Raw genomic sequence first — 12684 nt, 5'->3', positions numbered from 1 at the left:
ACCCTGAAAAGAAAACCTACTCCAATCACATGCTTAATGCTTGTATAGTCTGCAAGGCACTTTGCTTAGGCCTACTCTTTTTCTAATTTGGCTCAGTAACTAACCCAGGGGTGGGCAAACCCATGGCCCGAGGACCATATGCGGCCCTTCAATCTTTTTAGTCCAGCCCGACAAACTTGAATAATAATAATAATAATAATAATAATAATTAGTGTTTTAATGCTTTGTAATGATTTTTGATATTTCAAGTAACATGGGATATATTTTCTTCATATCCCTTTTTTTTCTCTCTCTCTTATGAAGTGGATTACCAAAAAACTCCATCCAATCTGCTCCTGGTCTGGCCTTCAGTCAAATTTTAGAACCCTTTGCGGCCCACGAGTCAAAACGTTTGCCCACTCCTGTTCTAACCTGTCCTCAAAGTTCCATAGTTCTAGCCAAATGTGATAGTGGTGAAATATTAACTTGTTACGTGCACATTTTACACACTGACCGTCATATATGGGTTGTGGCCAAGAAAATAATATGTAGTACACACCGACCATTCAGAAAGTAAAATGTGTCGTTGTGTAGGCCTACCTCTGAAGAAACACTAAACCAGTGTAAATATGACTCGTTTCTTGAAATCACAAGTTAACAACAAGAAAGATTTTACCTTCGCAGAAGTAATATTTTTAGCTGAAGATGTTGAAATGAAAAAAATGATAAAGTGTCCTGATAAAGTTGGATGGGAAATGATGCAGGTGAGTAATAAAACCCACCCACTGTCTCAAATATAAGAGACAGCAGAGGAGATCACTGATCTTTACTGACTACACACTACAATGAAGCTTCTCTTGACTCTGGCTGCTCTGGGGCTTGTTGGTAAGTACTGCATTTACTTCTAAAGTACAGTTAGTGCTAATGGCTACATACACAGAGTAGATCTGTACAATATGATTAAGAGATGCAGGGTTATACACTAGTTATACTGTTGTATCAACAATATAGTTAACTAAATGTATTTATTTATGTATATGTTATATCTAAAAATACATTGACAGTGTCCTAATATTAAAAATACATACAAGAAATGAATGAAAAGGAGCAGAAAGAAGAGTAGTCTTATGTTACGTATCTCCCCCTTTTCCCTTTTCCAGTCAATACATTAACACTGAGTGTTACTTTAAAACATTTAAAATCAATACATTTCATTTCAGTCACAAATGATAAACAATTGCAAACATAAATCTTCACCTTTAAGCGTAACTACTTAGTTTTCCTTATCATACATACATATTGCACTGGATTTTATGTATTTTGTAAGTGCCATTATTGTGCTTGATAGTTTGATGTCTTTGCCAAGACTATTCCATAAGTGAACTCCTTTCACAGTGATGCTTCGCTCCATAACTTTGGTTCTGAATCTGGGTTTTTTAAACATGTAAGTTCCTTTTAAATTGTAGGGGCTTGTTCTCATCTCAAACAGTCTTTGAATATTGCAGGTAATACATTGCACTTTATACATTACTTGGAGGATACTTAAGTCAACAATATCATACATTTTCAACACTATAAGTTTTACAAATAATGGGTTGGCTGGTTCTCTATAATGACTGTTGATGATAATTCTCAAGGCCCCTTTCTACAAAATAAATAAAGGTTATAGGTAAGTTTTACATGTTGACCCCCAAATTTCCACACAGCACAGTACATCAGATGTGGTGCAATTATAGACTTATACAAGATGACTAATGCTTCACTATTTAGTGAGAACTTTACTTTATGCAGTACAGCAATTGCTTTAGAAATTTTGCCTTTAGTGTAATTTATATAAGACCTCCAGTTCAGACCTTCATCAATCATGACTCCTAAAAATATTGTTTTGTTTATTCTTTTAATCTGTATCCCATCTATTTCTGATGTTATATCATCTTTTATTCATTATTAATTCATCAAATCATGATCACATTTTCAGTGGATGCAGTTATCAAATCACACAGACTATTTATGAGAGAATGCCCTAGGAAAGGCAGTGCACTTTTTTCACAGCTAAATCCTCAAACAATGATTGATGAATATTAACTGACAAATAAACTGATCACTAAATGGTCATGACAGCATGGCAGCATCCATTGGTCTTTAATTAATTAATTAATTAATTAATTTATTTATTTATTTATTGATATAATAATAAAGTTATGTCTAGAGGGGATCCATGAAAAAAAAAATTGTATTTCAACTATTGAATTTCCCACATTAATAATTCATAAGTGGGCAGAAGTATACAGTCCTATATTATGCCATATGCTTAGAGTTGACACCAGAAAACATACTGTGAATTTTCCTTGTTGATGGTTCCTTGCTGTTTTGCAGGTTCTGTGTGGTCGGGGGATAGCAGGGAGTGCCTCCCTCACTCCAGGCCATGGCAGGCCCGTTTACACAACGGAGGGTCTCAGATCTGCAGTGGTGCCCTCATCAGTGAATGGTGGATCGTCACGTCGTTCATGTGCGCCCCTATGTAGGTTTGGATTTCATGGACATAATACACTGAAAAATAGTCCCAAGTCAGCCTGCGGTAGATAGACAAAGCAAAATGTGAATTCAAATAATTAATATATAAATGTGGGTAAAGGCACAATTACCCTAGAATATTTTCTCTAATAACCTTTCATAAAAATGTCCTTCTTATTCGTCACCATTCTTCTTACTCTATATTTAACAGTGTAAGAGTACTCTTACTTGAGTAAAGGTTTTGGCTACTCTTCCCTTTATGAGTAAGTGTATAAGTGACAAAAGCTTTATGTGATGTGTAACTGATTCGAACATTTGTTTTTCTTGCACTGCTCATGATTTAATCACTCTTCCTTGAGAATGAGTAAGTATTTTCTTTCCATTACTTTGTACTTTTACTTGAGTACTAGCCTACAATAAGTTACATGAAGTTACAGTATGCTTACTGTTACAATTTGTGTCTACTCTACCCACCTCTGAAGGTTTAAAGTCAAAATTGCAAATAGAAAAATAATGCTGTATTGTTGTTGAACATAATAAAACCATATAAAGGCAAGTATCCATCCAGCCATTTTCTTCCTCTTTATCCGGGTTGCTGAGTCAGCAGTCTGTGCAAAGAGTACCAGAATTCCCTCTCCACACACACTTGCATGTTGGAGGTCCTGGTTTGATGAAGCCATCAGGACAACATCATCTGCGACCAGCAGAGATGAGATCCTGTGGTTCCGAACCCGGACCCCCTCCGGCCCCAGACTGCACCTAGAAATTCTGTCCATATAAACAATGAACAGAACTGGTGACAAAGGGCAGGCCTGGCTGAGTCCAACATGCATCGGGAACAGGTCTGACTTACTGCCAGCAATGTGAACACAGCCCCTGCTCCGGTCATACAGGGACCGGACAACCCTTAGCAAAGGGCCCCAGATCCCATACACCAGAGCACCCCCCACAGGACACCACGAGGGGCACGGTCGAATGCCTTCTCCAGATCCACAAAGCCCATATGAGCGGGTTGGGCAAACTCCCATGAACCCTTGAGCACCCCTTGGAGTGCTCCTCCTGACTCCAAGACTCGACTCTCGGCCAGATTCTCCTCTCTAGTACCCTGGCATAGACCTTACCGGGGAGGCTGAGGAGTGTGATTCCCCTGTAATTGGAACACACCCTCTGGTGTGTTCCAATTTCCCTTCTTATACAGAGGGACCACCACACCAGTCTGCCAAGTCCAGAGGTGCGGTCCCTGACCCCCATGCAATGTTACCGCCCCCGACAGGCACCAGAGACCTTGCGACCACAGCTATGAGTGGCAGCATTGACAATGAAGGTGGAGAACATGGTCCACTTGGACTCCATGTCCCCAGTCACCCCTGGGATCTTGATAAAGTCAAGTAAATGAAAATAAAACAACACAAAAATGATGTCAGAAAGAATGTCAAACTATATGGTATTTAATTGACTAATCTGTCACCACTGACTTCCACACATCTCTATCATGTCATAAATGTGAATAATTGCTGTTGCTCAGACAGACTTGATTCATGGATGTATTTAATGTGCTATCAGCTGTTGCTCCTATAACTGCAGCACAGTCTGTATCAGGGCGTTTGATTCACACAAGTGTCTGCAGATATGTCATTAACATCCATTTCCTGTTCATTGCACATATGGGACTGAGCCTTTTGTACACAGATGTATTTTCACAATTACACTTGAGCTGTTTGCCTGTTGTCACTGTTAGAGACACTTGATATTGATAGAAAAACAGCAGATGTTGCCTTTGTTGCTGCAATATTTAATCATTACATGATTCCATGGAAGTAGAAGGTTAAAACTATACTTCAGAACATCAGAACATTTTTCATGGAGATGGTCGGGGTGTGCACTGCCATGAGTTTGAAGATACAATATGTATCATGATATACATGTCACAATATGCTATATCATAATATATTCCGATACTAAAACAAACGATGATATATTGTGATTTATCAATAATTACTTTCTAATAATAAAGTACTCCTTCACAAGAACAAAAGTATAATATAATTTATTACATTTGTTAAATCATGAGAACAGTGAATGTAACTAATACACTAGATGAATTTTGCATCATTTTGAGAACTGTGCGATGAAGTATTGCGATATATATCACAGAATTGTTTTTTTGATACACCCCTAGGGGAAAGATAGGATTTATGCAATATTGTGGAAGATTTTAGTCAGTGAAACATTACCATGGAACAGGCAGAAGGAGACCCTCCTCTAGGCAAAATAAGAGTCAGGTTTGTGGAAATGGAAGCCCACTCACAATGGAACAAAAAATATGTATATATATATATATATATATATATATATATATATATATATATATATATATATATATATATATATATATATATATATATATATATATATATATATATATATATATATATATTATAATTTTATTGTGACTTAGATTAAAAAGTTACCTAGTGTAGCTTTAAACGCATGCTTTGTGTTCATTGCAGAGTTTGGAAGTCTGACATTAATTTCATTTAAAATGTGTGGTTAGTCACCACAAAGGCACAGTGTGCTTTTTTGGGCCAACAAGAGAATTTATTAGATTTTATTAGATACTGACAAATTTTATTTTAGGATTGTGGAATTGCCAGATTCCATTGTGATAATTGAAAAAAATTCAAAATAAAGAATTCAAATTGTCCCAACCCTGAGAGTACTAGTAGAAAGTAATGTTGAAAATTACATTGTATTGTCAAGTGTTTTCTTAAATTGTCATCATGGTATCAGAATTGGTATTGTGTATCGAGTCTGTTCCTTAGTATCAAAATTAAGTTTGAAATTTAGTATAAAAACACTAATACCAAGTAATATTAGCAACAGCATACCATAAGTTTAAAACAGTAATTTGGATTTTAAAATAATGTCTTTTTTTAATGTCTAAAAATGCCCAAAAAAATTATAATAATAAATAAATCCCTATTTATTAATTATTTATTCACTTCCATCATACTTCCAGGTCTACCGGCACCACAGCATCTCTGGGTGAACACGACCTGGGTACAGAGGAGGGCACAGAGCAGCACATCTCCATAGCTGAGGTTATCCATCACAGTCCGTACCGCTCGCCTCTCCACAGTCTCTCTATGTTACGCCTCTCTCGCCCCGCCCAAATCAACCAGTACGTCAAGCCCATCCCCCTGCCCAGTCAGTGCCCTCGGCCAGGGGACATCTGCTCCGTCAGTGGATGGGGCTCCACTGTCCCAAATCAATGTAAGCGGGTTTTAATGCTAATGTTTACAGTTGTTAGTTTGTCAGTACAGCCCAAACTGGCGTAATGTTAACGAAGCTGGTTTTGCATTTAAACTACATGGGTTGTGTTTTTCAGTTGACTTGTTTAAAGGTGCACCATGAAACATTTCTGATGGAGGGCCCACCACTTGCCACATGTATTACTTTTTCACAGTATGATATTAAACTTACATATCTCCATGGAGAAAATCAAAGGACAGCACTGGGTCAGATCTGTGGAGAGGCAGGACTGCAAAGATAGTAAAAGAAAGTGGCGATAGGAGAGGGGCGTAACCAGAACTTACATAGTGGACAGAAAGTTTAATAATTATTATTTCAAACTGTATACCCTATTAAAAATGTTGAGTGGCTAGCACTTACTCTTCACAGCAAGAAGGTTCCAGGTTAGATCCCTGGGTCGACTTTGCATGTTCTCCCTGTGTCTGGGTGGGTTTCCTCTGGGCGCTCTGGTTTTCCCATCACCCCAAAACAAGCACCACTGGTAAAATCCTCTAGTTAAGGCCAACAAGTCCATGTAGATGCATGCCCACTGCTCCTGAGGAGGTGCTCCAGAGGCAACGATGGGTCAAATGCAGAGGACAAATTTCCCTACAGGGACAGTAAAGTGTACCTTAACCATATGACAAATGAACATCGGCAGAGTAGTATTCCTAAAGTCCTAAGGTTTCTTAACCTGGCTCGCACCAGATTATTATGTGAAGGACTCTCACATAACAGCTGAGTTCTAGTTTGTGAACTCATCACTATCACTCGAATCCATCTTGGCGTGCAAGGTTAGAGGTTTCCTTTGTTCTAAACTGAATGTAATAATGCTTAGCCCTGTTTTTCAGATGAGTCTCCAGGGCTGCTCAAGTGTCTGAGAGTCCCTATTGTGGACGACCGCTTCTGTGAGAGCACATTCCCTGAGTTCATCTACTGGAGCCTGGGAATGGTGTGTGCTGGCAGTGCCACCACGGACAATTGCCTGGTAAGAACGTTATGCTACTATACCAATATGCAAGTTCCTTTTTTTACTTCACTAAACTAAAGCAAAGCTGTTTTACCTGTGCCAAAACTTAAGCAAACAAGAAGACATTCATTTTAATCAGATACTGAAAAATAATTTGATATTTTTTTATATTCAAACAACATGAGATTGCGTTATCGTCACATTTCCAAAAAGTTGATTTCCAAATCGATAAAACTGCATGTATTTATTTACTGCCATTATAAAACACAGTTGTAAACTGAAAATCTAGGTCAGGTTATTTATAACAGCAAGTGAATTTGGAACTGATAACGCAATATCAATACAAGACTCTTTGTGACAATGTGTCATGTACTGTAAAAGCATTAAAGTGCCTGTTCAAAATGTACATGAAGAGTCCATCCATCCATTTTCTTCCTCTTATCCGGGGCCAGGTCGTGTGGGCAGCAGTCTAAGCAGGGAAGAAGCTTGAAGAGTAAAAAGTAAAAGTATTTGAGTATTTGTTCAACAGAAACAACAGAATTTTTTTTTTTTTTTTCCAACTACTACTTTGTTAACGTTTTGCCGTTGTGGGTGTGTGAATGAGCATCATTAATGTTGTACCCATCTTTTTTCTGTGAACTGTGTGTGAATGTAAAACACCCACCTCCTGTGTGCAGGGTGATGGTGGGGCAGTGCTGGAGTGCAATGGACAGCTGCAGGGGGTCCAGTGGTTTGATCACGGCTGCTATGACCCCTCCGACCCCTCTGTGTACACCAAACTGTGCATGTACAACAAATGGATCAACGAAGTCATGGACCGCTACACGCCTTTTGACACCACCCCATCTCCTTTCACCACTCCATTGCTTTAAATTAGCGCATAGAAAACACTGATTTTAAAAACATTCATGTTTCACCGTCCCAAACATACCCAGAATTGTGTTTTGTTTCATTCACACAGGTTTATCACAAAAAATAAATAACATTTGAAGAAAAATAGTATATTCATTTGAAGGTGCACTATCTTACGCTTCTTATACTTCTTACACTTATACGCTTCTTGTCTCCATAGAGATGTTTTGCTTTGAACCAGGTAGTTCATTGTATAGCATTACAATTGTCTATCTTGCTTTTATTCAGTTACAAGCTTTGTGTCTAAAATATTTATACTTGTATATTTTTTGTTGAAAAAAATTGATATACCCTGTTGCATTTCTGTAGAAAACACAGTCCCAGCAGGGATCTAGACGCTGACCCCTGGTTCGCAAAAGGCTGGTCAATCCATCTTTACTATTGCTCATTTACTCATCAACATCAGCATGTTTTTGGATGCTTGCATTATTTATTTTGGTTTATCCCGGGACTGGTATTACCTTTGGGGGTCCAGCAGTGGTAGAGAGTCACGGGAGATGGAGTAGTCAGTCATGTTGGGGAGGCCAGAGATGATAGCAACTGAGAACGCTCCTCAAGATGTCCATGTCATAGACCTCGCTCCAGCTGCCCAGGGAACATATTGTTTTTTAAGGACACCAGAGGGAGAATCACTCTAACCTTTGTAGTACATAGTCTTAAAGTATATAGTCTTTTACTATGGACTTTTTGAATTGGGAAATTAACTGTGTAGTTTTAGTAGCAGCTTCATCCATCACTGGCAGTTTTTCACCTTCAGTGCAGTCGAACAGTCGAAGTGACAGTAACATTTGGAGTCCCTCGTCGTTTTCAGTTTGCAATGACATCATTTCCAGCTGCATTCACAATTAACACCACTAGATGGGGAAAACGCACAAGCAAAGAACAGTGACTGAATCCTCTGCAGAAGTGAACGACAGCGTGCACTACAAATCTGACATTCTTCACGGGTTTGAACACGAGCCCGATCTTTGCCCTCTGATCTGCACCGCTAAAGACGCACCAACGTGTCGCCATAAACACTTCTCAGCTGCGACATTACGGAGACACAAGGAACAAAGATGGGTGAAATCTAAAGTTTTAGCATTGGCACACACATATTATCGACACGCACAGTGACGTATAGCCAGCGTGCGTGTGCGTGAGTGACAGCTGTGTCCATAATCACAGAGCCACAGGGACGCAAGGACCACTCCACACCATCTGCTGCCTGTCTCACGATCAGGAGTTTCATTCACTCTCTTCTCCATGATGTCCCCAAAGGAAACTTTAAATTACTTTTCATTTTAAAGGTCCTATATTATGCAAATGTGACTCTTGTGAGCGTTTACCAATATTATAGTGTTGTTTTTTCATCAAAACCATACCTGGAGTTGTATTTTGTTTCATTCACACATGTCTGAGTAATCCTAGATTATTACGCAGCCTACTTCTCCAAAATTCAAAATGTTCTGTTCCACCCTGTGATGTCGTGAAGTGGTAGTTTTCAAGATAACAGCTCCGTTCACCTTTTGTTCAGTAGGAATGGGCAATTCCAGGGCTGAAATGATCCAAATGATTCTAGTGAAGGTGGTGGGGTTTAAAAACACAGTGGAGCACTTCCTGTATTACCATATGACATCACAAGGAGGAAAAGAGTGTTTTCAGTTTGAGGGAAGAACTCAACCTAAATATGAAGAGCAGTGTTGTGCATGAACGAGTTCAAAAGAACGCGTTCATTGAACACGTTCATTTTTCAGTGAACTTTGAACTGAACGCAACACTTTTGTAAATCAAGAACTTGAACGTGAATTTGTTCAAATTATGTGTGATGAACGACGTACGTCACTGTTGGGGTTCAGTTAAACGTCGGAATTTGTTTTCACCTGACGAGTGACGATCTGCTCGCACTTCACCTCGCGAAACCACAGCCGCGTGTCAACGCGAAGGCGAGCTGCCGGTGGAGGCTCTTGTGTCTCTTGTGTCTCTCAATGGGAAGTCAATCAAACTTGACTGGGCGCGTTTAGCTGCTTGTATTTACCTTCTGTACAGGCTGACCACGGCAAACGCAAGGATTTCAAAAGTAAATTTCAAAGCACTAATTAACAGTCTATGTGGATCTGGGCTCTTTCACATGATACACAACTGCCCAGGGAGCACAATGTGTTGATGGTAAATGCACAAATACAACAATAGATACATGCTCTCTGTGTATTTTGACGGGGATACGCACCTACACTCGTGTAGAGCGTCAAAAAATAGGATGGATCCTATTTTCTGAAATCTACACGCACAGGACGTGCTGCTCCACCCGCGTATTATTTTACTTGGTACATATGTCAGTAACGCGCGTCACAATGCTTTTTTAACCTGGATTGAAATGGTGGGTTTTTCGTTTTTCTTCATACAAATTTGCTAAAATCACCGCGATATCAGCAGCGGTGAAACCGCGTAGACCGTGATCCTGAGCGAAAGGACCGACGCAGAAGTCCGCGCTCCACCGAGATAAACGCAGCTGACGCCCGATCGCACTCGGGGTTCTCTCAGGGGCGGTCCTAGATTCCAAGTTCTAGTCCAGGATTAGTCCTGGTTTGGTCCTGGTTTAGTCTTGGTTTAGTCCTGGTTCAGTTCTGGTTTAGACCTGGTTCAGTCCTGGTTCAATCCTGGTTTAGACCTGGTTCAATTCTGGCTCAGTCCTGGTTTAGTCTTGGTTTATTCCTGGTTTAGACCTGGTTCAGTCCTGTTCCGTTCTGGTTTAGACCTGGTTTAGTCCTGGTTCAGTTCTGGTATAGACCTGGTTTAGTCCTGGTTTAGACCTGGTTCAGTTCTGGTTTAGTCCTGGTTTAGACCTGGTTTAGTCCTGATTTGGACCTGGTTCAGTTCTGGTTTAGTCCTGGTTTAGACCTGGTTTAGTCCTGATTTAGACCTGGTTTAGTCCTGGTTTAGACCTGGTTCAGTTCTGGTTTAGTCCTGGTTCAGTTCTGGTATAGACCTGGTTTAGTCCTGGTTTACACCTGGTTTAGTCCTGGTTCAGTTCTGGTATAGACCTGATTTAGTCCTGGTTTAGACCTGGTTCAGTTCTGGTTTAGTCCTGGTTTAGACCTGGTTTAGTCCTGATTTGGACCTGGTTCAGTTCTGGTTTAGTCCTGGTTTAGACCTGGTTTAGTCCTGTTTAGACCTGGTTTAGTCCTGGTTTAGACCTGGTTCCTGGTTTAGTCCTGGTTCAGTTCTGGTTAGACCTGGTTTAGTCTGGTTTAACCTGGTTGGTTCAGTTCTGGTATAGACCTTTTTATTCCTGGTTTAGACCTGGTTCAGTTCTGGTTTAGTCCTGGTTTAGACCTGGTTTAGTCCTGATTTGGACCTGGTTCAGTTCTGGTTTAGACCTGGTTCAGTTCTGGTTTAGTCCTGGTTTAGTCCTGGTTTAGACCTGGTTCAGTCCTGGTTTAGTCCTGGTTCAGTCCATATACGGCGCAAAAGTTCAGCATCTTAACAGTTCTTTTGGTGAGAGTAAATTAAAAGTGCTGCAATAGTCATGTAATGTTTTACATTTTAAATACAGTAATATTGTAATGTAACAAATGACTTAGAAATGACAGTAACAAGTCATAAATAACACATTACAGTTTTAAAGTCACTTGTCCAACAGTGGATCTTGTAAAGTTGTTGTAAACTAGAAGTCAGTTTGAAAAATAAATGCAGCCTTTCATTTACAGATCTCACCTAAATATAAAATGAACTGAACTTTGAACTAGTTCAAAATTAAAATTGTGAACTATGAACGTGAACTATTCACTTTGAACAAGTGTGAACTGAACTTTGAACTAGTTCATGAAAAGTGTGAACTTGCACAACACTGATGAAGAGTTTCCGTGTTAAACGTGTGAATAAAACTAAACACAACTCCAGGTAAGTTTGTGATGAGGAAATAACTTTATAACATAGATCAGAAAATCACATAATATGAGCCCTTTAAAGTTTTTGCATTTGATGAAAGAGTGCTTTTTCTAAATTATACTTAGTGTAAATATGTTTAAGTTAGTATTTAGATGTACTGTCAGGACAAGAGTGCAGAATGTGAAGTACAGAACTGGCATTACTGCATAATATTGGCTAAAGGAGCTATTATTGCACTACTACTCCCACTGTATAATACTACTACCATCAAAAACAAGCATCATCTCTTCCCGTTGCTAATGGTGAAATGCGTGCAGTGTATGACATTTCTTTGCTTTATAAATACAGAAGATCTGTGGTAATAACTGTCAAAATCATTCTTTATCTGTTCTGATCCCACTGGCTGTTCCAAAGCTCTCATCATGGCTACAGCAAACACTTGTTCATCCAGAGCAATGTTCAAATGCAAATTGACTTTTCATTTTTTTCTTTTAAACAAGGTAATTGGATCTGCTCACTAGTTTCATAGTTCAAGTTCACATTTGCGCTCTGTAGATCACTGTCTGTTATTTCATACACTTTTGTTTAATTTGTGAATTAGTCTTTTCATGGGCATTTTTGGAAGAGATTATAGTTAGTTTAAAGCTTTGGGCTTGTTTTAATTATCATGGTACAACATTTTGAACTTAATTTCAGAACTCACTCTTACTTTTTTAACAGTAGATTGAAATTTTAAACATAAAGTATCTGTTTATATTTCTTGTAATCTTATATTTAGTTCTGCTATAGATCAAAATCATTTAAAACTACTCAAAGGTCCTATTTGTTCAAATGAAAAGCTACTATCTTGGCATTCATTTTTTTGTATCCAGTTTTGTGGTTGCATCGCACAAAAAATTTCCACCTCCAACCACAAGTACACAGGTGGTTGAAGTGTCTTGCCAAAGAGCACAGCTGCCACAGAAAGGTCTCAGTCTTAATTATAGCTCAATCATCTCCAAGCAGCCAATATAACAGATTATAACACGGGTGAGTTCAGGATCAAACTATACCAGCAAAGAACGCTACTTTTACAGATTTCAGGCAGTTAGGAAAGTACAAAATAGCCTTACAAAAGTTACAGTTTGAGGGAGTAAATGCTCTTATTA

General features: G+C 39.0%; 1 protein-coding gene across 1 annotated transcript; it reads left to right on the top strand.

Moving 5' to 3' along the window:
- Positions 1-798: 798 nt before the first annotated feature.
- Positions 799-7683, top strand: LOC110174388 (trypsinogen-like protein 3). The gene is made up of 5 exons (XM_020940491.2): positions 799-864; positions 2356-2500; positions 5513-5766; positions 6636-6772; positions 7432-7683. Exons 1-5 carry the CDS (start codon positions 825-827, stop codon positions 7624-7626), a joined length of 771 nt encoding a protein of 256 aa, XP_020796150.1. The 5' UTR covers positions 799-824; the 3' UTR covers positions 7627-7683.
- The last annotated feature ends 5001 nt before the right edge of the window (positions 7684-12684 follow it).

The sequence above is a fragment of the Boleophthalmus pectinirostris genome, unplaced genomic scaffold (assembly GCF_026225935.1).
Source record: "Boleophthalmus pectinirostris isolate CB_2022bp ecotype Guang Dong unplaced genomic scaffold, ASM2622593v1 HiC_scaffold_6, whole genome shotgun sequence".
Lineage (NCBI taxonomy): Eukaryota > Metazoa > Chordata > Actinopteri > Gobiiformes > Gobiidae > Boleophthalmus > Boleophthalmus pectinirostris.
Note: the sequence above shows the minus strand (reverse complement) of the source record. Positions and strands in the feature narration are given on the sequence as shown.